The following is a 25,584-nucleotide window of genomic DNA, read 5'->3' on the forward strand; positions in this document are numbered from 1 at the left end:
TAATTGTGCCTATTTCCGGACATCAGTAGAGTACCTAGACAGTATATTGATTCTGAGAGTCTCCACACAGTCCAATCTGAGGTGACAGCCACATCAAAAACAAGACTTTTTCTGATCAGTTTGGTTTTAATTAGTTATTTGATGATATAAAAATGATGATTTCAATGTAGAATTGAAGGTACAAACTATAAAGTACTATTTCTAAAATTTCTAGGGCTGCAAAGCAGCACTGGGCGGTCCCGAGCACATGCATTTTGAAGCGTTGCATGAGTTTTGCCTGAAAAATATAAATAACTAGGGCTACGTTGTAGCACTTGCGGGCCCGAGCACCCGCACGTTGAAGCCTGTTGTGGTCCGGGGAGAGAGCGAACGATGACCAAGCACACGTCTCCACGTTGGATGTGTTTTCCTCTCTGTGATAAGGATAAACGCTTCACTTCCTGTAGCCACCAGTGGGCGCTGTGATTTCAAGTCATAATTTCTGTGTAGATGTCATCAGGCCGGGACTCTAGTCATGTTTTGATGGCGTTTAATCAAACTTCGACGCCACGGTCACACGGCCTTAAAACCATATGAATATCTTCAGGGGGGGGCTGTTGATACACACATGTAGTTTGAGTGAGATAGAACCATGAACACTGAAGTAACAGCATTCCGTGTTTCACGGCGAGTTGATGAACTTTGACGCCACGGTCACACGGTGTGACGAAAAATCAATCCCTAAATCAGTTTTTAACTCCATATTGTTGTGATGACACTCATCTGAATTTAAAGTTGAACTGATGAAATCCCGGAACAAGTATTTCAAATTAAAATGGTGAATATGGTCAAAATGGCCACTAAATTCAAAATGGCGGACTTCCTGTTTGGTCTAACATATTGATCCAAGAGACTTATTTGTTTGTTATGAAAAGGCAAATGCCATAATGGATTTTTTTACATGTCGGTCAATCGTAGTGCCGGGGCTGCCCTTTAGGGGGCGCTAGTCAGTTTTTTTGCCACGCCAATTTCTTAGAACCATATGAATATCTTCAGGGGGGGATGTTAAAACACACATGTAGTTTGAGTGAGATGGAACCATGAACACGGAAGTTACAGCAATTTCGTGTTTCACGGCGAGTTGATGAACTTTGATGCCACGCCGTTTATATGGCGTTTGACGAAAAGTCACAGTAATCTTATGTCTTCATTATCAATGTCTTGAGACCCATTTGATACAGTTTGACATGGTTGAGGTCAGTGGATGAGGAGGAATAAATCCAAGTATAAGACATGCAAAAAACAAGACATTTCCTGTTGTCACCAAAGGGCGCTGTGATTTAAAGTCATGATTTCTGTGTAGATGTCATCAGGCCGGGACTCTTGTCTTATGTGTGTAGTTTGGACCCAATTGGACCAAATATGTGTGAGGTACAGAACCTCGAGTTTTGATGGCGTTTAATCAAACTTTGACGCCACGCCACGGTCACACGGTGTGACGAAAAGTTGATTTTTTTAAGTCAGGTTTTTTCTCCATCTTGTTTTGATGACACTCATCTAAATTTGAAGTTGATTTGATGAAAGCCCTGGGACAAGTACGTCAAAGCAAAAATCGCCAAAATGGCCAAAATGGCCACTAAATCCAAAATGGCGGGCTTCCTGTTGCGTTTTTCATAATGCCCCATGAGACTTTTTTTCATGATTTGTCACGAAACACATCTGGCCCGATTTTGGTGAAAATCGGTTATGTGGAAACTTAGGGGCTGGGTTCCAGGGGGCGCTGGTGAGCCATTTTGCCACGCCCATTTCCAAATACTCCAGAATACGTAAATTTTCACCACTTACTAATTTACTGCAAAGTTTAGAAACTTTTTGAGCACGTTAAAGCCCTCAAAAAGCCTATCCTTTTGCCGGAAAAATAATAATAATCCTTACTGATTCAATAGGGCCTCTCACCATTCGGTGCTCGGGCCCTAATGACTGAGGAAATATTGACATTGCTGTAACTTCCGTGTTAATGTTTCTATTTTACTCAAACTACATGTGTGTGTTGACTTCCCCCCCCTGAAGATATTCATATAGATTTAAGAAATGGGCGTGGCACAAAAACTAACTAGCACCTCCTTAAGGCCAGCCCCGGCACTACCATTGGCCGACATATACAAAAATCGATTGGGGCATGTGTCTTTTCAGAACATACAAATAAGTCTCTTGGATAGATATGTTAGACCAAACAGGAAGCCCGCCATTTTGGATTTAGTGGCCATTTTGGCCATATTCCACACTTTTACTTTGAAGTACTTGTCCCAGGGCTTTCGTCAGATCAACTTCAAATTGAGATGAGTGTCATCACAACAAGATGGAGATAAAAACTGATTTAAATCTTTTCAATTTTTCGTCACACCGTGTGACCGTGGCCTGGCGTCAAAGTTCATCAACTCGCCGTGAAACCCGAAATTGCTGTAACTTCAGTGTTCATGGATTTATCTCACTCAAACTTCAACAGCCCCCCCCTGAAGATATTCATATTGTTTTAAGGCCGTGTGACCGTGGCGTAGCGCGCAGTTTGATTAAACGGCATCAAAACGCGCCATCTACTGATCAGTGTGAAAATGAACTTGTGGTAACATTGTCCAATTGACACAAAATCAGAGCGCCTATTTGAACAGATCTATATGTCTGTGCGTAATAATAGTGATGGCGCCACCTATTAGCAACAGGAAGTAAGCTTTGTTTTACAACTATCATTCAATTAACATAACATTTTCACAGTGTGATGTGCTATTTGATAGCGTGGACCGTAATGAGCAAATGGCAGGCAAGGATCGACCTTAAAGTACCTTAAACTGGATGTAGTGCACAGGCGGGGGGGTGACCACACTGTTGAACGGGGCGAAGCGATGCTTGTAGCAAACCTGCTCGCTGTCGAGCTCAAACTGAGGCTTAGGCACCTTTCCGTCCATATCCAAAGCTACCATTGTCTGGAGAGAGGGAGAGAGAGGCAGAGAATGGACAGATCACATCTCTGTATGGCAACAAAGGGGAGAGAGGAGGGATCATTAAACCATGCCTTACCTTGTACATGCCAGCACACATGTTCTGGTATGCCTGACTCATGGTGATCTCCTTGCTGAGAAATTAATCTTAGGATCTGAGGATTAATTTAATTCAATTTAATTTTTAAATTAATTTCCCCCCCCATTTTTTTTTAAATATTTTTAATTTATTCTTTTTTTTTTTGTTTTAAAATTGACAAAGTGTAAGATATTGTGCTATCAATGTGGAACTAAATTCTTATTTAAGACCTCTGGCATATACCTCATGTATTCAACACGGAATTTAACTTCAATTCCACCAAACTTCTAATCTCAAAATAAATGGGAATTATCTTCACGTCATTTTATGTAATTTGAGTTGGGTTTGTGTGTCTTTGTAGAAAATAATCTGTCAACATAAAACACGTATGATTCAAATAAGAAAGATAATGGAAACAAACACCTATAGAGAACATGAGAAAAGTTTATCAACTCTGAATTTTTCAAGAATAAAATTTTTAGGGGTGGGGCACACAAATATGTGACCACTAGTTATCCACGAAACACAGAATGAAAACATTCAGCTGCTTAACATTTAGGACAAATGTGTGTTTCCAACCACTTTGACTCTATCGTAACTATAAATATTTAAATAATTCAGTAGTATTTAATTTCAACTGCATGGATACAGTATTTTCTTGATAGCAGAACACATTTTCAAATAACACTGAACTAATTCCCAACATGAAGCCTTAATAACAAAAATTATTATTATTATTCACATTATCATCATTGTTGATATTATTATTATCATCATGTACTTTAGGGTCTTTTCAGTGCCCAGGCAAACAGTGTCTGAACTTCACATTTCTACAGCAGTGAGTTATTAAGAAATGTAATAATATCAATAAATAACCACAAAGAAATAACAATCAAATTGAATATGATTGTCTGATTTATATTTTCTGTTTGTTTTTGTTAAAAAAAATCTAAGAAACACTTTGAAATCTGTAGACTTCTGCCTAATAGTCTTATTATTGCCATTTGTATGGCAATTGTTCATATACTGTAAGCCTAAATAAATATATTTATTATTTTGAACAAAAGTTAAATGTTATTTCACAAGTTTCAAAAAGTGCCCCCAATATTGTAAATTTCCTACCCTGGATGGATGCAGTATGTATATAAAGTGTATGTCACTGTGTTTTTAGTTATTGTTATATATTGCCATCTGGTGGTAATTCATATAATTACATACTGGACGTTATTGAATTTTATCATTACTGCTTTAGAACAAAATGTTTGTCTGTTTCTAATTACATTATTCATGCAGTTCTGAGGTTCAAAAACCCTCAATGAATATCGATACAAGAGGAGATGGGACCCAGCCCGGAGGAAGCCCGGGGCCCCCGTCTGGAGCTAGGCCCAGACGGAGGGCTCGATGGCGAGCGCCTGGTGGCCGGGTTTGCCACGGAGCCCGGTCGGGCACAGCCCGAACAAACTACGTGGCACCCCCCCTCTCTTCATCTCATGGGCCCACCACCTGTGGGAAGACCCGTTGGGGTCGGGTGCGCAGCCACATGGGTGGCAGCGAAGGTCAGGGGTCTCGACGGACCAGACCCGGGCGGCAGAAGCTGGCTCTGGGGACGTGGAACGTCACCTCGCTGTGGGGAAAGGAACCGGAGCTTGTGAGGGAGGTGGAGCGCTACCAGTTAGATCTGGTGGGGCTTACCTCCACGCACAGTCTCGGCTCTGTTACCGTACTCCTGGATAAGGGTTGGACTCTATTCTTCTCCGGAGTTGCCAAGGGCGTGAGGCGCCGGGCGGGTGTGGGGATACTCATAAATCCCCGGCTGAGCGCCGCGGTGTTGGAGTTTACCCCGGTAGACGAGAGGGTCGCCTCCCTGCGCCTAAGGGTTGTAGGGGGGAAAACTCTGACTGTTGTTTGTGCGTATGCACCAAACAGCAGCTCAGAGTACTCGGCCTTCTTGGAGACCCTGAATGGAGTCCTGCATGGGGCTCCAGTAGGGGACTCCGTAGTTCTGCTGGGTGACTTCAACGCCCACGTGGGCAACGATGGAGATACCTGGAGAGGCGTGGTGGGGAGGAACGGCCTCCCTGATCTGAACCCGAGCGGTCGTTTGTTATTGGACTTCTGTGCTAGTCATGGATTATCCATAACAAACACCATGTTCGAACATAAGGGTGCTCATAAGTGTACCTGGTACCAGAGTACCCTAGGCCAAAGATCAATGATCGATTTTGTGATCGTGTCATCTGATCTGAGGCCGCATGTTTTGGACACTCGGGTAAAGAGAGGGGCGGAACTGTCAACCGACCACCATCTGGTTGTGAGATGGATCAGGGAATGGGGTAAATTTCCGGATAGACCTGGTAAGCCCAAACGAGTAGTGCGGGTGAACTGGGAACGTCTGGAGGAGGCCCCCGTCCTAGGTATCTTCAACTCACACCTCCGGCGGAGTTTTTCTGGCATTCCTGTGGAGGTTGGGGACATTGAGCCGGAGTGGGCGGTGTTCAAAGCCTCCATTGCTGAAGCTGCGGCGGCTAGCTGTGGCCTCAGGGTCTTAGGTTCCTCAAGGGGCGGTAACCCTCGGACACCGTGGTGGACACCGGTGGTCAGGGAAGCCGTCCGATTGAAGAAGGAGGCCTTCCGGGATATGATATCCTGGAGGACTCCTGACTCGGTTGCAGGGTACCGACAGGCCCGAAGGGCTGCAGTTGCTGCCGTGTCGGAGGCTAAGCAGCGGGTGTGGGAGAAGTTCGGAGAGGTCATGGAGAAGGACTTTCGGTCGGCACCAAAGTGTTTCTGGAAGACTATCCGGCACCTCAGGAGGGGGAAACGGGGAACCATCCAAGCTGTGTACAGTAAGGATGGGACTCTGTTGACCTCAACTGAGGAGGTCGTCGGACGTTGGAAGGAACACTTTGAGGAACTCCTGAATCCGAATAACACGCCCTCTATGTTGGAGGCAGAGCTCGAGGTTGATGGTGTTTCGTCGTCAATTTCCCTGGTGGAGGTCACTGAGGTAGTCAAACATCTCCGCAGTGGCAAAGCCCCAGGGATTGATGAGATCCAGCCAGAAATGCTAAAGGCTCTGGGTGTTGAGGGGCTGTCATGGTTGACACGCCTATTCAACATCGCGTGGGAGTCGGGTACAGTGCCAAAGGAGTGGCAAACCGGGGTGGTGGTTCCCCTGTTCAAAAAGGGGGACCAGAGAGTGTGTACCAATTATCGGGGTATCACACTTCTCAGCCTCCCTGGTAAAGTCTACTCCAAGGTGCTGGAAAGGAGCACCTTGCTCCCCCCGCGACCCGACCCCGGATAAGCGGATGACGATGAGATGAGATGAGATGCAGTTCTGAGGTGAAAATAATAATGTATAATTCTCTCATTATACAAGGATTAAAGAAACCTCTTACTAATTCTTATTTATTCCTGTATAACTGCATCTCGTTAAAAACAGCTTGGCAGTCTTTCTTATCCTTTTCACATTTTAACTAAAAGCTCTGCTGAGTCACTGAATTAATAAAAAGCAGTACTCTGTAATATTCAGGGTTCATACACATTTTGACCAATGGATTTCCATGACTTCTCAATAACTTTAATCCAAATTTCCATGACCAAACATTTTGTGTAATCTCGGTGTATACATAAAAAACAGACAAAATTGAGTATTTAAGCTAACAATGAGAATTTCAAAGCATACAGTATACCTTCAATGACACAAATGAATGAGACATGTCTGTTGTAACCCATGGCATGTAGTTTTCCATTTGTTTCACTTTCGGAATCCACCCATTTGTTCAAATTGGGCTTTGATTGTTATCGACAGAGCGAAAGATGTGCATCTTCATACCGTAGAGTCCTGACATTTACTTTAGTCCATAAACCAACTTGTTCTTGAAGGAAATGCAGGAGATAAACCTGCAACTCCAAAACTAGTAGCGCACACATAGTGCGTGTGACAAACCGACAACAGACACACAGCTGATCTGCGGCGCGAAGACAGCCAGTGAGTCCAGAGAGTTTGGGGATCGACAGTGAAGACTGGGAGATCGACCGATAGATTGCGATCGATGGGTTGGCGACCACTGCTTTAGAGGTTTCTAGGGCACATAATTGATACTTTGTAGTCCATGATGTCCTCTGTAGCATGGTTAAATCTACACGTCCCTGCCATAGTGTATTATCCCGCCTGCTTCCCCACCGAACTTTTCAATTAGTATGAGAGCGTATGCTTGCTTATATTTTGAGTGTATTTCTTTTAAAAGCTTATGAATTATTTAAAACACAGCCTAAATGAACGACATGAAAATATGAAAATAAAAAATTGCCATGATTTCACCAAAACTTTTGGGATTTAAGCATTTTAAAGCACTTTTCCAGAACTGGAAGGAAACATTTAACAATTGCATGACTTTTCATGACCGTAGGAACCCTGAATATTGCTGAGTGATGTGGTATTGCTAGCATCTTCATCAGAAAGCAGCGAGCCGCCTTGGTCTCACTCAAGCAGAGCCACCATATGGCCAACTGGCAGAAAATGTTCTTTTCCATTTCAGGGAACTTTTTTTAATAACTATATACACCTTTGTGGATTTACAGCAGAACCTCTCGCAATAATAAGAAATAAAACAACTTCCCATAGATCGTCAGGGAAAAGTAAAACAGGGGTAGTCCCATCAGTTGAGTTATAAAGGTTCAACTTTTATTTTACAGGAAAGCTACAAAATGTAGTTTGGGTGATAAACCGGTCATTCAAGAAGTTAAAAAAAGAGACAGATGCAGTTAGTTATTATAAACCCCACCCCCTTCTGAAATGTCCTCATATGCAATCAGTGCTGTAGCTTTCTCCTTTTCCTTTTTCTGGTTTCTTACAGGAAGTTTTTTGTATTGTTAATCTTCTCAGGTCGTTTTCTCAGGCTGCATTGGGTTTTCTGCTGCATGCTGCTGGACTGATTGCGCTGTCCAGGACCACCCTACAGAGAACAAATAAATCCATTTCATCAATCATGTTTAAGATCAATAAACTACCAAACAGGTGTATTGAACGTGTAATATATTGATGCACACCTATTTTGTGAGACCCTGTCTTAGGATGTGATGTATTAGTAGAAACCTGGGTTTACCTGTCCCTCCTGTGTGAGGTTATTGTGCAGCAGCTGGGAACGCGGCTGTTGGATGCTCTTGAACACGACAACACATTGACAGAAATAACTTGCTACATAACCCACCATTACTTGATCAAGCCATCTCTATCAAAGTGACTGGTAATATTATAGTTTGTTTGGTGGCAATAATTTGAGATGAACCTGTGACAGTCATAGTTCAAACTGTAACGCACAGGCGCCGTCCAATGCAATCAATTAAATAGCTGAATTACAACTGCTGCGTATAAACTTCATAGTTACTCAACTCTGAAGAAAGTGAACTGTTAGTTGTCCATATATAAAAAAATTGATAAATCAGAGCAGTGTCAGACACAGCCCTCTTGTTGAATCCTTGTCTCACCTGCGCCATATGCGTGCTGTCCGTAACTGGGCTGATGCTGTTTATGATACTGATTGGAGGGGTTTGCCAGACCGATTGAGGGCTGTTTTTCCCAAGCAGGACGCTCAAAGGCGGTAGGCCATACTGGAAGGCTGAGGGAACCCCAGGCACACCACAGTATGGCAAACCTGTGGGCAATTAGAGAAATAATGCAGCTTGTAAAGAAAATGGATGTTGTGCAATTGTTTTTTAAACTATTTTTAAAAGCCCGTTTCTGTTACAATAATACAGTTTACCTGAACTGACTGACCGTGTGTCTCAATCACTGGTTAAGTGAAAACGTTATTTTGCTTATTAAATTGAAAGTTTTCAAAACAAGAAAAAAACATAACTGGCGGAGAACTTGTTCAACTTAAATTTAGGTGTTAAGTGCATGGATGAGTAATCCATATATGAAATTTGGCCAATGACCTCATCGCCAAACATTAATTTAGGTTTTCCTTACCAGTGTATCCGTAGCCGGGAGGCAGAGGGGGGTTTAGGAAGGCCTGATTCTGTGCCTGTTGACCCTGACTCTGTCCTGCACCCTGGCCCTGTGTTCTTCCCTGCTGTGCCTGCTGGGGCTGCGACTGCACCCCACCTGTAGACAGGCTGGTTGGTGGAGCTGGAGATGAGGAGTCATTCCTACCACACTTTGTTGCCTCACCTGGACAAGAAATTATAGCAAATACACCTTAAAATAATTGCCATCATCAAACATGAAGCCATTTAAGTACAAGAAAAAAGGTCAAAAACTTCCATGGTGTCATAAATCACATTACTATGCTCAAATGACTGCTATACAAAAGCTGAATGACCAGATGTCTATGTAGTTTTGTAAGAATTGGAGTAATTGTCTCAGTTATTCAGTGTCAGGGTGGATTAGCCGCCCATCTTAAAACATAATGCAAGATCACAAGATACAACTACAATTCAATATAAAATTAGATTTACCAAAATATGGGTTATTGGTAAGGCCATCTCTTCCAGGCATAGCAGCTGCAGTCCTAGGGAATGTTGCACCATAATCGTCCTAGGTAGATAAAGAATGACCAATCATTAAAATGGCAATGACAGTGCTCCCCCATCTGAGGATAAAGACAAATATTGTCTTTATGACTGCCTGTTATATACAAGGAAAAATATTTGAAAGCCAACTGGTAAGTAAAAAAAATACTAGAAGCTTAGTAATATGCAGCAAAGGAGACTCACCATCGGAGGGCAATAATTAATCAATTCCTCGTTAGTATAGATCCGCTGTTGAAACCAAACAGGTGATTATTAACATGTTGGAGTTTCTACCAAGTATCATTTTTGACTGCACATTCCATTTTAGGATCTCCTCAGCGTTAATTAGTTTGACATGTGATCGGAATCTACAAAAACACCATCACCATCCAGACTGATAAGCATTATGGAGTTAATCGTGAAAGAGTGAACTCACTTTCATCATTCTTCCAATTCCAACCAACACCCATCTAGATTTAGTGATACAACCGTTCTTTCCCTTAGACTAAACCCAGTGGACTAATAGTTTAGGAACAGGTCAAAATATGATATGGAACGTGTATAGTTACCGAGTAAACAGGGAAAGAGCCTCCAGGGCCCATGGTGTACTGGTTAGCCAGGAGAGGTGGCACTCCTTTGGCCAAATTTGGAGGAGCTTTACCTGAGGAAGACAGGGGAGGAAAAACAGATTGCAGTGAGAAATATGCCATTTCTACTTTAAGATATCTTTTGATGTATGTCTGTGTTGATTAGTTTTATTCATTCATTTGTACACTATGAACCAACCAGGAGCGGCATGGTACAGTGAAGCTGCGCGGCTGTTTGCAGCTGAGAGTGTGGAGTCTGTGCCATTAGGAATTAGTCCTGGTGCTCCAGATAAGTGAAGACCATTGTTGTTGGAACTGCTGACAGCCATGGCGGCTGATAGACTTGGATTGATAATTTGGCTGGACGCAGATGAGAAGGCGTGAAGGTTGACCCTGCTGATGCTCTCCTCATTACATATCTGTTGCTGCAGGATGAAAGCAAAGATGGTGTGAAAGGAGATTCAGAAACTGTTTCGAAGGTCGAGGCAAGTCCAAGTGGACGTTTGAGCGAGATGTAATGAAATTCCCTGCAGGGGTTCCCAAGACGTCATTCAAAAATGTGATGTACGAACTGACAGACAAAACAAAAGCATAATAGTGAAGACTATTATTAAAAAGGTATTTGTGCTGCAAGTGTGTGAAGTCTTGATTTAAGGCCAAAGATGTGTTTTGTGTGCTCACGGTGACCATGACCACCAAAGTCTAATCAATTCATCCTTAAATCCAAGACAACATTTGCACCAAGTTTGGAGAAATTCCCTCAAGGCGTCAGAGGAATCACATTCGGCAGGTGTGTGTTTGTGTGCAGAGACTTACTGTCAGGGAGGAACTTGTTGCGAGGGCCAATCCAGATGAGTGGGTGTTGGTCATGTGACTAGAAACAGAGTAAAGTGATTTTTATCAGCCTGATTAACTCTGATGAGGCCACAAAGGCATTACATCCAGAAAGCAGCGGAGATTCAGTCAGTGCTAGTCCACATGACCTGCTGAACGAGGGGATAGGCGCCAAATGCGAAGGGGTCACTGCAGGGGACGGGATGTGGTGACTGGGGCCGCTGTCACTCATCATAATAGGAGACTCAGTTATTGCTGTTCTAGACGATGACGCTGGTTTGAAAAGAAAGGAGAATCATTTTGTGAAGGTTCTGGCTGATGTTACAAACTGCAACAGGAAGCCTGCTATTTTGCATTTAGTGGCCCTTTTGGCCATAGTACACATTTTTACTTTGAGGTACTTGGTTATTTTTACATTTTCTTTTTTTATTCTTGTGAGAGGAGTAATACAAGAATAAAAAAAGAAAATGTAAAAAAAAACAGCTATTTTGCTATCCTGCTATTTTGCATTTAGTGGCCATTTTGGCCATAGTGCACATTTATACTTTGAGGCACTTGGTTTTTATTACATTTTCTTTTTTTATTCTTGTGGGAGGAGTAATACAAAAATAAGAAAAGTAAATGTTATTGCTATTTTGCATTTAGTGGCCATTTTGGCCATAGTACATTTTTACTTTGAGGTACTTGGTTTTTTTTACATTTTCATTTTTTATTCTTGTATTTTTTATTCTTGTATTACTCCTCTCACAAGAATAAAAAAAGAAAATGTTAAAAAAACCAAGTATCTCAAAGTAAAAATGTGTACTATGGCCAAAATGGCCACTAAATGCAAAATAGCAGGCTTCCTGTTGCATTCATCCAATTGCACCTCCAGACTTTTTTGTTTGTCTGGTCATGATACAGATGTGTATCGATTTTTGTAAAGATCGGTCAATGTGAACACGTTCAGGGGGTCTCGGGGGGCACCGTTGAGCCATTTTGCAACGCCCATTGAAAATTCCTCCAGAAGTAAATTTTCACTACTTTCTAACTTTATGCAAATTTTGGTAAGAATTTGAGCATGTTAAAGCCCTCAAACAGCTAATTCAATTGCCTGAATAATAATAATACAAATTCCTCCAGAATACGTACATTTTCACCACTTTCTAACTCTCTGCAATTTTTGGTAAGAATTTGAGCATGTTAAAGCCCTCAAAAAGCCAATTAATTTGCCTGAATAAAAATAATAATAATAAAAATGATTCTATTCAATATAAATACTAATATAAACTAGGGCTACGTTGTAGCACTAATGGGCCCGAGCACACAGGCGATTTCAAGCCTGTTGCGGTTGGTGAAGAGAGCGTTTAATGACCAAGCGCTCGTCTCCGCGTTGCATGCGTTTGCACACTGCGGCAAGGATAAACGCTTCACTTCCTGTAGCCAGTAGGTGGCGCTGTGATTTTAAGTCATGGTGTCTTTGTAGATGTCATCAGGTCGCGACTCTTGTCTTACATGCCTGGGTTGGACTTGATTGAACCAAATACGCCTGAGATACAGAAGCATGTTTCCATGGCGTGTAATCAAACTTTGATGCCAGGCCACAGTCACGTGGTATGATAAAAAACTCAAATGCAAATAACTTTAGATCTCCATCTTGTTGTGATGACACTCGTCTAAATTTTAAGTTTTTGTTTTTTTTTTATATATTTTTATTACACATTTTTTTTTAGACAACACAAAACATACAGAACTGCTCAGACACGACAAAAAAGGGAAACAACAGAATGTGGGCATGTGGATACAGTAAAATAGAAAATAATTGGGAAATTAATTAAGAAAATAAGAATATTGACAGTGGGCACAATTTCCGCCCCCCCCCCCCCCCTCTCCCCTTCAGACCCCCACATCAAGACAGGGCAGAGTCAGATAGGAGTCAATACAGAGCATACATACAGAGCATACATACATAGCGAGGCCACAAGATGAACGTTACCCCTTAAGACAAGGTTACGAGGACAGGCTAGGTTGAGCTGGGAAATCCACGGAGCAAAGAAGATGACAGTGTGGACCCGATATGCTGCAAGTAAGGGTCCCAGACCTTATAGAAGGCGTCTGTTTTGGAGTGAAGCATGCACGTGATGTATTCACTAGGAATGAAGTCCATAACAATGTTGTGCCATGACTTTTTTGTGGGATAAATTTTAAGTTGATCTGATGAAAGCCCTACGACAAGTATGTCAAAGTAAATATGCGGAATATGGCCAAAATGGCCACTAAATCCAAAATGGCGGGCTTCCTATTTGGTCTAGCATGTGTATCCAAGAGACTTATTTCTTTGTAATGAAAAGACACATGTCCCTATTTTAGTAGAAGTAGACCATCTGAATGTCTTCAGGGGGAGGCTGTTGATACGAACATGTAGTTTGACGGAGGTTGAACCTTGAACACCGAAGTTATAGCAATTTCGTGTGTCAGGGCAAGCTGATGAACTTTAATGCCACGCCATTAATAATGCGCTTGATGAAAAGTCATAGTAATCTTATGGCTACATTATCAATGTCTTGAGACCCATTTCACACAGTTTGACATGGTTGCGAAAAGTGGATGAGGAGGAATACATCCAAGTGTAAAACGTTCCAAAAACAATATATTTCCTGTTGCCACAAGGGGGCGCTGTGATCTTCAGTCACGATTTCTGTGTAGATGTCTTCAGGTCGCGACTCTTGTCTTATGTGACTAGTATGGGCTTGATCCGACCAAATATGTCTGAGATATAGAAGCCCAGTTTTTTGTGCGTCTGGTCATGATACACAACTGTCTTTATTTTTGTGAGGATTGGTGAACGCTAAATGAGGGGCTTTTGAGCTATTTTGCCGCACCCATTTCCAAATTCTCCAGAATACGTAAATTTTCACCAATTTCTAATTTACTGCAAACTTTTGAAACTTTTTGAGCATGTTGAAGCCCTCAAAAAGCCAATTCACTACACTCAGAATAGATACATTTATTTGTCCCAAACACATGCACAAGCACACTCATGCAAGGAGGGAAAGTTAGCCTCTGCTTTTAACCCATCTGGTGCAGGACACAGAGCAGTGGGCAGCCATGTACGGCGCCCGGGGAGCAGATGTTAGGGGAGTAAGGTGCCTTGCTCAGGGGCACTAGACAGGGTAGGGAGAATACTCTTGGATTTTTGACAGATCAATCCAGGTTTGTCTTTTTGTTGTTTCTCCGTGGAGTCGAAACAGAGACGAACCAGAGACCTTCTCTGCCCATAGTCCAAGTTTCTGCCACTAGTCCACCGCCTCTCCCATAATCCTTACGATTTCAATAGGGCCTCCCACCTGAGGTGCTCGGGCCCTAACTAGGGCTAAGTTGTAGCACTTGAATAGGCCCAAGCACACTCATTTTGAAGCCTGTTGCGGTTAGTGGAGAGAGCGATTTAAAACGAGGCTTACCTCCTTTTGGCAGTAGGTGGTGCTATCGCTATCACTTTACTAGACTAATAGATCTGTTCAGGTAATAACACTCTTTTCTCTTAAAGCTTTTCGCCTTTGCATCTAAGACATCAGAGGATTCTACCATCACTGACACTGTGACAGTACAGCAAACTGACAACAAAGAATTATTTGCTAAATGAATCCTTTGAAGTGTTCTTTTATATATACAGCTCATCTGATCTGTATATTGTAAAGCAGCCAAGAGCAGTTCATCAAAGTTGAAAACATGTCACTTCCTGTAGCCAGCAGGTGGCGCTGTAATGATGAGTCAATATTGATATGGATCTGATCAGGGCGGGACTGTGAATGTGTGAATGAGGTTTGAGGCTGAAAGAACAATGCACAGAGGAGTTATAATAAATCCCTCTTTTTTGGCGAATCATCAAAATATCATACATATTTCATCAAAATATATATATGAAATCATATATACCGAGGTAGTTTATATCTCCATCTTGTTGAGATGACATTCACAGAAGTTGAAGTTGATCTATTGAAAGCCCAAGGACAAGGTCATCAGACCTATTTGTTTGTCATGAAAAGACAAATTTCCCTATCGGACTTCACTTTAGGGGGCGCTAGTCAGTTTTGAGGGAGACTGAAGCATGAACACTGAAGTTATAGCAATTTCGTGTTTAACGGCGAATTGATGAACTTTGACGCCATGCCACTAATATGGCGTTTGACAAAATAATCTTATGCCATTATCAATGTCTTGAGACACTTTTGACACAGTTTGACATGGTTGCAGTTAGTGATGAGGAGGAATACTTCCAAGTGTAAGATGTTCCAAAAACAAGACATTTCCTGTTGCCACCAGGTGGCGCTGTGATTTTAATTAATAATTAAATATTTCTTTCAAACTTACATTAATATTAACATTAACAATTTTTCCACCTACATGTATATCACTATTTGATTTAACTGAAAAGCAAGAATGAGTTTAAGTGTTACAGCCACAGCTGCTTGAGCAAGTTTGAATGGTGATAGGATATCAGGGTCTAGTCTTTGCCTTAACGTTAACAGGTCGGGCTTTTTAAACGTTACCGCAAACATAACATGAAAGTGCACATGAGAACGGTTACAATGCCATAGGTTCTCCACAGATATGTGTGCCTTTTGGTTTGGGAAAACATTGATGTGTGTCGTTTCTAAGGCCTGTGGTGCAAGTTGGGGGACTCCCCTGGGTGCAGCAGTACCTGTATGACCCCTTGATCACAAAGCAGAGGTGAGACGGCGTCCAGGTTCATGACAAGGGTTTTGTAGAAGACAGGAATGTGGTCTGTAGCTCACGATAATTGTGCCTATTTCCGGACATCAGTAGAGTACCTCGACAGTATATTGATTCTGAGAGTCTCCACACAGTCCAATCTGAGGTGACAGCCACATCAAAAACAAGACTTAACAAGTTTTTCTGATCAGTTTGGTTTTAATTAGTTATTTGATGATATAAAAATGATGATTTCAATGTAGAATTGAAAGTACCAACTATAAAGTACTATTTCTAAAATTTCTAGGGCTGCAAAGCAGCACTGGGCGGTCCCGAGCACATGCATTTTGAAGCTTTGCATGCGTTTTGCCTGAAAAAAATAAATAATGTAATTTTACTCAAACTACATGTGTGTGTTGACTTCCCCCCCTGAAGATATTCATATAGATTTAAGGAATGGGCGTGGCACAAAACTAACTAGCGCCTCCTAAAGGCCAGCCCCGGCACTACCATTGGCCGACATTTACAAAAATCGATTGGGGCATGTGTCTTTTCAGAACATACAAATAAGTCTCTTGGATAGATATGCTAGACCAAACAGGAAGCCCGCCATTTTGGATTTAGTGGCCATTTTGGCCATATTCCACATTTTTACTTCGAAGTACTTGTCCCAGGGCTTTCGTCAGATGAACTTCAAATTGAGATGAGTGTCATCACAACAAGATGGAGATAAAAACTGATTTAAAGATCAATTTTTTGTCACACCGTGTGACCGTGGCCTGGCGTCAAAGTTCATCAACTCGCCGTGAAACCCGAAATTGCTGTAACTTCAGTGTTCATGGATTTATCTCACTCAAACTTCAACAGCCCCCCCCTGAAGATATTCATATTGTTTTAAGGCCGTGTGACCATGGCGTGGCGTCGCAGTTTAATTAAACGCAATCAAAACACGAGGTTCTGTATCTCGGACATACATTGTCCAATAGAGTCCAAACTAGAAATGTAAGAGTCCCGGCCTGATGACATCTACACAGAAATTATGACATAGCGCCATCTACTGATCAGTGTGAAAATTAACTTGTGGTAACATTGTCCAATTGACACAAAATTGCTCACGCTACATCAGAGCGCCTACTTGAACAGATCTATATGTCTGTGCGAAATAATAGTGATGGCGCCACCTACTGGAAACAGGAAGTAAGCTTTGTTTTACAACTATCATTCAATTAACATAACAATGAGCAAATTGCAGGCAAGGATCAACATCGCGTGACGGACGCAGGAAGTGAAGCGTTTATCTTTGCCGCAGTGCGCAAAATGCATGCAACGCAGAGACGTGCTCTTGGTCATCGTTCGCTCTCTCCACGTACTGCAACAGGCTCCAACGTGCAGGTGCTCGGCCCGCAAGTGCAACAACGTAGCCCTAGTTCTAATTGATTTATTTTCTTGCCCTGTTTTTTCAAGTCGACATTTTAATGTGCGCAGGGATTTTTTAAAACTTCACTTTGTACTAATGAGATCATGAATGTTGTCAATTATCTTATCTTTTTCCTGCAAATTGTCCAGTATTCACATGAGACTGGTGCTGGGTGGTTTTTATAGGATTTAATGATATGCATCCATTGTCATTTCAGCATTATTTTCAAGCCATAACAAAACTGTTCAGGAGGCAGCTTATACAAAATCCCATTGGCCGGTACCTCCTTGTGTCTGACACACACACACATCACACAAACACAAAGAGACTTTCACAGATGTGGATATACAAACACACCTTTGCAGCATCTCACTCATTCACACACACTGTTCAGACATGGGCTGGATCGGGGCCATTGCACACTTGTTCAGGTATGGCTGATGCACGTTGACGCCATCGTGTGATGAAGAGCAGCATCAGATTATCTTGACGACAGGGAAATACTTATGAGCCGAGAAGTCAAACTCAGGGAGCACCTGGGAACAGAGAAATGTGTTTTCATTCAGACAGTGTCTTAACAAAATGTAACAGTTATAGAACCGATCAAAATCCCCGGCGATTAAAATGTGCGCAGGATGATTTTTTATAGACACATGACTCCTTTTAAAAATATAAAGCCATCAATTCAGAATTCAAACCTTTTTCTAACACTTTGTGTGGCAACTTATTTGTATTGACTGTAACCATGAAAGTGAATAACAGTAATCCTGTGAATGTGTGTCATGTGTTACCTTTGTCTCCTTCTTGTGTCCTCCAGCCAGCAGCTTCATAACCACTATGTTGGGTTTGGCCACCTTCAGTATGCGGTTCACCTGTCATTGTTCATTAAAAGCTGGTTACTGACAACGTAGAATAAAAGAAGTAACTTCATGCAACGGTTGGTACCATACAGCAGAAAACAGACTGTGACCCCATAAAACATGAGGAAATCTATTAAGGACTAGATTAACAATTTAATTTGTTCGGAGGAATTTCAAAACACCAAAGAGCATTTATTTTATGATAGTCTCATTTACTGACCTCTGGATCTGGGATGGGCACATTTTCTAAGATGAGCTTGGCCTGTTGAAAATGTTTGCTGGCTGCCAGGTAGAGGTCAGCCGGGCCTGGCGGAGGATTATATTTCTTCAGATCGGACATTTCCTGGAGCCGTCAAGGGCGGGAACAAAGTCAGAAAGGAAGGTCTTACAGAGTATGGATGGGAGGGTACGAAGAACAATGATGAAATAAAAGCAAGAGATGGAAAAAGTACCTTAAACTGGATGTAGTGCACAGGCGGGGGGGTGACCACACTGTTGAACGGGGCGAAGCGATGCTCGTAGCGAACCTGCTCGCTGTCGAGCTCAAACTGTGGCTTAGGCACCTTTCCGTCCATATCCAAAGCTACCATTGTCTGGAGAGAGAGAGACAGAGGCAGAAAAGGGACAGATTACATCTCTGTGTGGCAACAAAGGGGAGTGAGGAGGGATCATTAAACCATGCCTTACCTTGTACATGCCAGCACACATGTTCTGGTATGCTTGACTCATGGTGATCTCCTTGCTGAGAGGGCGAGCTGCAAAGTTATGCCAAACATATCAGTACCTGCGCTTACACCAACAGGAAGAAACCAATTAGACATAGAATGGGAGGATGATGCAACAACGTGTACTTTTCTTCTTCTTCTTGGTCTTTTTGCTGCTGCGTCCTTTCAGTTGCTCCTCCATAATCCGCTCCTCTGCCATCTGAGAGGAGTCGGCTCTGCTCAGAGTGGACATCAGCCACGCGTAAAGGAACTCTGACAGGTACCTATGGTAAAAGAAAAGCATATTCACAGATAAACAAAAAACACATGTGTATGATGTTGAGAGAAGATTTAGGCTTTATCCATACTACTACGTTTTCTTTTGAAAACTGCATTTTCTATAAAACTCAAACCAACTCTGTCCACATGCTCGTCAGGGGTCATGTGATAAGAGCATGATGAATCAGCGAAGGCTATGTTTTGACTGAAAAGACTCAATCAGCTAGCGGTTGTGAATGTCTTTATCGTCATTTGCTAATATCTTAACATTGTTTCTTATCCTCCAGGCTGAAACAAAGCGCCGCAATTTTTCAACTAAAACTGGGACAGCAGCATTTCCAAACTTCTCAATTTGCAGCAGAGTTGATGCATTTTCAAATGAAAATGTTGAAGTATGGATGTAGCCTTAGGGTGTCCTAACTTTGACAATTCAGGCACAAAGAAACGTGTGTGCTCCTACCAGTAGATGTAGTAGTACTCATGCATGCTGTAAAGCTCCAGTTCAAAGCCACTCAGCAGATACTGGATCATGATCCTCAGGTTGTGGTAGAGGATCCAGGTGCCAAGACAGGCGAGATGCTGTCGCTGAGGCTCAAGTTTCATCAACAGGCCATGCAGCGCTGCGTCCACCTTCTCTGCCTGTAAAGCACAGAGGAAGACTTTAGTAGCTGATTCTAATATAATAAAATCAATGTCCCTGACATGAATGAATGAAATCATAGCTTTAAGGTGCAACAGGTGAAATATTATGGACCTAAAAGTTTCCTATCCAAATCTAGGCTTAACTTGTTTGGCACCAAAAGTGAAATCAGATTTGTGTTCAAACTGTATGAAAGGAAAAGTGAAGAAACAGCCATAGTTCACCTCGTCCTGCAGCGTGGCAAACTCTTCAAGAATGTGACCCAGCTTGTCTCTCTGCCGAGCTCGGTTGTGTCCGTGGATCTGGATCAGACTGCAGAATGGCTACAGGGAGAATGGATAACATACTTACACACATAAGTAACCAGTTTCTTCTACTTGCCTATACATAGGGAATGTTAATGATAGAGTAGCCTACACGTTCAGCGCTGATAATACAATCCTCTTATTACAGTAAAACTGAAAATGAGATCTTATCGAACTCTCTTTCATGAAAGCAATTCTAAACTACAAACTTTGATCGTTTAATAAACTTCTGAAAACAGCCCAAAACGTGCACAGAGCAACTGAGGTATCAAAATGGATTTAACTGCAGCAGATGTGCAGACCATGTGGATAGGAACAGTAAAGGGGACGTACTCTGGAGCAGTGTGTAACAAAAGAGTCGATGTAGTCCTTAGCCTGGTGGTTGTTAAACAGACAACACCTGGGGAAACACACACACAGACAAACACAAAAAAAGCTCAAGACACAGTCAACAGATAAGATTTAAAAACAATAACAGAGATAAACCACTGACGTAAACAACCTAAAGTGATTCACAGGTTTTGTTTATCATTTTACCAACGACACACTTACTTGTAGGAGAGGACAGGAGGGCTGACGAAGTATCTCAGAGCATCTTTAATCATGTCCTGCATCAAGTGGGTGCCGAACACTTTCTTATTATCTATCAGGAAAGTTGTCTGGATATGCAGGGAAAAAATCTGTTTGATTTTCATATACTGGGTTTTAAATTAACATCTTAATTAATAATACTGTTTGAAACACATGTATAGGAGCAACAACAACAACATGTGACACATTTCAAAGGGTTTCTCTCGGATCAGAGAGAAAATATAGCGACAACTCTGACGAATGGATTAGGACAACAATCATTCACTCACTTGAAGAAGTGATCTGGAGAGCACACATGGAGACTGCTCACTGAACTCACAGAAGAAGTCCTGATGAAGCCAAAAACACAATATTCATGTTAACAACGGTGTGTCTTAATATGTTGTATTATTTTTTTTAAACGTCTAAGAAATATTTGTGTCTATGTTTACCAGTATGCCATGTAGGTTGGTGGTGTTGATCACGTCGCAGACAGTCTTGATACGTTCTATAAGTTTGCTGAAGTAAGCGATCATGTCTTCCCTCTTAATAATCTTGGCGTAGCGAGGAAACGTGGGTGGCAGCAGTCTCTGGTTGACCAGGGGCTCAAAGCCCATCATGATGGGGTGGTCTGCAGCAGCCACAGAAAGAAACACACAGAGGTTAATAAAGGTCACATTTCATAATTATTAAGCAATCTTGTCTAAGAGACTCAAATAAATGGAGTCAAGTAAAACAAGAGAAAAAATGAACCCAAACTTTTAACAGACTTTTTGGTGTGTAGAAATCTCTTGAGGTAGAGGACATACATTATCTAGCATCAAGTGGAAACTATATTGTACCATGAAAATCTATTGACTAGATGCTGGAGAGCAAGAATATGTATAACATGTGCATATTTTCATTAATAATTTATTTTTCGTTTTTTTTATTTTCCAAACTGAGATCCTACGCATATGTATGCATGTGTGTGTGGGTTACCTCCTTTAGAGGTGTCATTCTGTGACTGGATACCGTACTGAATACTGGAATGGATGGATGATAAGAGGTCAGCTGCTTGGACCACAAGCTTCTGGGCCTCACTCACTGAGCTGGTCTGATAAAGATTCAAGGACAAACATATAATTACAAAGAAAAAAAATGTACATAACTGTAAGTACACGATACACTTTTCCATGCTAAGTATCAGACAGGAACAGATGTCAGCCACTTATACTGACACCGTCTTGTTTTTGTGGGTATTACCTCTTTTTTGGTGAAGGCAATCAGTGCAGTCAGTAGAAGGCGTGTGAACTTGATCCTATTGAAAAGTGCCAAGTACTGCTGATGCTGAAAACAAACATGGAGTAACATTAAACAAGCATATAAACATATACAGTTATTATAACTATATAACACATCCTCGTTTTTAGACGGATTGTTTTTCTTGTTTGCTTTATTTGTGTTTCTAAAATAAAACAGATGGAAATTCCCAAGTAGAGTCTCTAAAGGTCACCTCAGGCCCACACGCTGATTGATGGATGAAAAAAGTTATAATAAACAGAGACAGAGAAGAAGGCGTTGTCTTGTGGGGATCCAGAAGAAGGCTGTGACAGTGCAGTGACTCTGATTTACTTCTCACATCCTATTAATTTTGTCATGAAATTGCAGTGTTTAGCTTTTGGATGCTCTAAATGGTTCTCCATAAACATGACTTTAACATAAAAACAATTGTAAAAAAAAAAAAGAACTCCAGACATAGAAGAATGATGCCACTTACCTCCAGCTCAACCTCTGGCTCCCGCTGCTCACCCTGTCGAATGCGCGTGCTCTGAAGGAGAAGAAGATAAACAAGGAAAGATATTCAGAAAGCATTTGTATTTGTAGTAGTTCATTGAAATGGCAAAGAGAGAGTCTGTGGTCAACAACAATTACCTTGACTTTTCTCTGTAACTCATCTTCCACATCTTTTAGCATACCTGGTAAAGTGAACACATGAAAGAAAGATGATATCATCTACTGTATCTTTGTTCTTATGAATGAACTGTATTCATCTGTAATGGCATCACATGTCTACAGCATACATGAAGCTGTGGACTTTGTCACAATGCATACTTGTACCTGTCACCCGCAGGTCTGTAACATTATTGGCCATCTTGAAGCCATAAGTCATGGCCTGGAAATCCTCCTGTAAAAAAGAGTGAGACAATCAGATATTGAACTTTTCCATATCTAAGTTCTAAGTCAATGACCTGTAACCATAGTAATGATTTTTAAATATATTTTCTCATAAATACTAGTGGGAAGAAAGATTACCTGATCTAAAGAGACTTATAGCCTATAGCCTAATTATAGCCACAGAAATTTGCAAATAAAATGAAGCCTGCCAGTGCAGTGTCACTCATGCACAGGCCCAGTTAAATACTGTAGAAAGGTGCTTACCTCCTCGAACACAGCAGCCTTGTTGACTTTCTCTCGGGCAATGTCACACACCTTCAGGATGCCCAGGGCAAAGGATTTGAGGGCTGGCTCCTCGATCAGGTCCGGGTTATGGACGTAAAGACACGTGAACACAGTCTGTGCCAGGGAGTGACCCTCCAGCCATGTGATCTAAGTATATACATGTTTAAGTAGACTCATCAACAAGGATCTCCCACAGTGGTGCATGTGCTTGTAGAAGTGATCTACTACATCCAAAGAAAAACTCTATAGCATTATATATTATTCACAAAAACACACTGACTGCATGTTGATGAATTCCCAACAGATTGTCATAAACAAAGGCTTTCATTGTTTACGAAAGTGAGACTCACCAAACAACAGAAAGATGTGTCTATGATCCCAATGAGTTCAGGAAGACGGAGGTCTTTAACCTTGATGACACCTTCCTAAAATCAAGAAAATAAAATAGCAGCGATGTTGATTTAACTATTTACTGTGAAGGGGAAGGCCTTCGATGCTGATTCCTGGCACTTAATTGGTTTACATTGGACAGTACCTTGATGGCTTGTTCAAAGTTGAGAACTTTCCTGTTGACCTGGTTTCCAATCATTCCTGCATCCATCTTAGGATCCATCATCTCTATGGCTGACATAGCCTCAAAAAGGCCAAACCTGCCACCACAGCAGAGAGATTAGTGTATTTTGTATGTGTACATCTTAGATTCTGAACAGTAGTAACATTACTAATTATAATACTGATAGCTGCTGCAGACATTAATATAGTTATACATGAAACACTATGTTGACCAGTGGTTTTAACTTTCTTCTGGCATGCTTCCCTTCATTAGCCGTAAAAAAAGCTCAATAATAAAACAAGCATGTTGGCATCAACATAAACTCTCAATTGTTTTCCATATTCCATTAAACATTATCATTAAACCTAGTTTCATTCCATATTTTTCCCCTTGGTTTAGAGTAAGGGTCCCAGCAGTGACTCTATGCCCCAAGTTTGAGAACCACTGACTTTCTCAACTGAAATCTATTATATCAACTCTAAGTTGTTTATTAGAGGACAAGCAGAATGACTAACTTCAGCTCGGAGGAAGTGATTTTTTTTCAGTGAAGTAGCAGTTTACTCACAGTTTGTCATGAAGCAACTCCCCAAGGTTCAACTCTGGATAAATAAAGGATGAGGACAAGGTCAGAGGAGAGAAATAACACATTATTTTTGATACATGCAACTTTACACTTGTTACTCACGTGCGCACACACACACACTTTACCTTTGCATGAACCTTTGAATTCATGTGTAATATCAACCCAGTTGGCATTGTTTCTCATCTTTTCTGGGATGCCTAGCCCCCAGCCACCATCATCATCCTCTAGTGCTGACTTCATCACCATCGTGACTAATGAAGACAGAGAGAACCAGGACAAAGTGTTCACAATATTATAAAACATTAGCAATTACAATATCACAAGTCATCAGGACATATACATTAACGTACACACTATCATTTACTGCTTCAGTTCTTCCACGAGACATACACGTACACGGAGGAGCCTCAAACATTATAATATTTCAAACTAGCTGGATATAATGAACAATTTTTAATATCAGGCAGAGATTACAGCTTCTCATTTCCCAGCATCATACTCTTGTATCAGCCATGCCACATTTTGCTATATTTGCCACTGATGAATAATAACAAACCTATATGGTTTATCCTTTCCTACATGTTTCTGTATGTTCTTAGAAACAGCTTTTCACATGTTAATAATTCACAATAGTAGACTTGACACACGTAGCATCGTCCTGCTCTGTTAACACATTTGAGAAGTTAGAACATTTCACGACTGAGCATCCTGCACAGTCTCAGCCTCTGAGTGACACCTCATTTATAAATGTATATATTTACAGTGTAGTGTGTATAGCACATCTATCTACCCTCCCCAAATGCCTTTTAGCTTATATTTGATAACTGAGCTGGGAGATAACACACTGACTGAAATCGACATGACCTGATCATAGGCGAGCAAAATAGAGATCATAGGTTAAAATGCGAATGAATCATTAGCATTAGTATCTGTATCCGAGATCAAACCAAAGCTAAACGTCCAACAAACACACAACAGAACCGGTCTATACTTTAACAGCCTCCTGCGTTCACTCACTCCAATACAACCAGGTCACCTCCACAAGCTACACGATTTAAAAACTGTCAAGACATGTTAGCTAGCTACCATCAATTAGCCTGCTAACAAGCTAATGCTGCTCATAGTGTACATTACCTGTGAACACACCCTGAATCTCACCAGTTTAACACGTTATTCAATTGAATCAGGTGCACACACAACTAACGGTGTGATAAGAAAGACACAATTCGTTGTGAATTGGCACGTACCTCGATATCTTGTGTTATTTTGTGTAGCTAATCAAGACCTTCATCGAGCACAGTGAGAACCGGCGCATAGCTTTGACGTCAGAAGCCGCTGTCAGCTCAACATGGGAAATGTAGTCCCAGTGTGACAAGAAGGAGCTCACGCCTCCTAATGGAGTGGGTACAGAGGGAAACCAGCGCCACGGAGCTGTAGAGCTGCGGTAAAGATGCATTTTGGTGAACTTTACGGCGCCGGCTGCTCTTTCTGGAGCCTCTCCGCCCTCGTCCTGTCTGCACAGTAAACACACACACAGCAGGGGGG

At 41.6% G+C, this 25,584-nt stretch overlaps 1 protein-coding gene across 1 annotated transcript; it reads right to left on the reverse strand.

Annotated features, from left to right (window-relative positions):
• Nucleotides 1-17,276: 17,276 nt before the first annotated feature.
• Nucleotides 17,277-25,380, reverse strand: naa35 (N-alpha-acetyltransferase 35, NatC auxiliary subunit). Its single transcript, XM_061071245.1, has 23 exons — nt 25,287-25,380; nt 24,165-24,290; nt 24,022-24,055; nt 23,439-23,553; nt 23,254-23,328; nt 22,883-23,050; nt 22,562-22,628; nt 22,376-22,419; nt 22,221-22,271; nt 21,707-21,790; nt 21,443-21,557; nt 20,914-21,092; nt 20,752-20,811; nt 20,444-20,550; nt 20,225-20,291; nt 19,811-19,909; nt 19,407-19,585; nt 18,815-18,951; nt 18,651-18,718; nt 18,416-18,556; nt 18,184-18,306; nt 17,895-17,975; nt 17,277-17,639 (listed from the first exon to the last, which is right to left on the reverse strand). Exons 2-23 carry the CDS (start codon nt 24,283-24,285, stop codon nt 17,580-17,582), a joined length of 2,175 nt encoding a protein of 724 aa, XP_060927228.1. The 5' UTR covers nt 24,286-24,290; nt 25,287-25,380; the 3' UTR covers nt 17,277-17,579.
• Nucleotides 25,381-25,584: the final 204 nt, after the last annotated feature.

The sequence above is a fragment of the Limanda limanda genome, chromosome 5 (genome assembly GCF_963576545.1).
Source record: "Limanda limanda chromosome 5, fLimLim1.1, whole genome shotgun sequence".
Classification (NCBI taxonomy): domain Eukaryota; kingdom Metazoa; phylum Chordata; class Actinopteri; order Pleuronectiformes; family Pleuronectidae; genus Limanda; species Limanda limanda.

Coding starts and splice junctions, on each gene's coding strand:
- naa35 (XM_061071245.1), bottom strand. CDS start 24,285: ATGGTGATGAAGTCAGCACTAGAGGATGATGATGGTGGCTGGGGGCTA. Junction 24,056..24,164: donor ATTCAAAGGTTCATGCAAAG/GTAAAGTGTGTG, acceptor TTATTTATCCAG/AGTTGAACCTTGGGGAGTTG. Junction 19,910..20,224: donor TTGTTACACACTGCTCCAGA/GTACGTCCCCTT, acceptor TTCTCCCTGTAG/CCATTCTGCAGTCTGATCCA.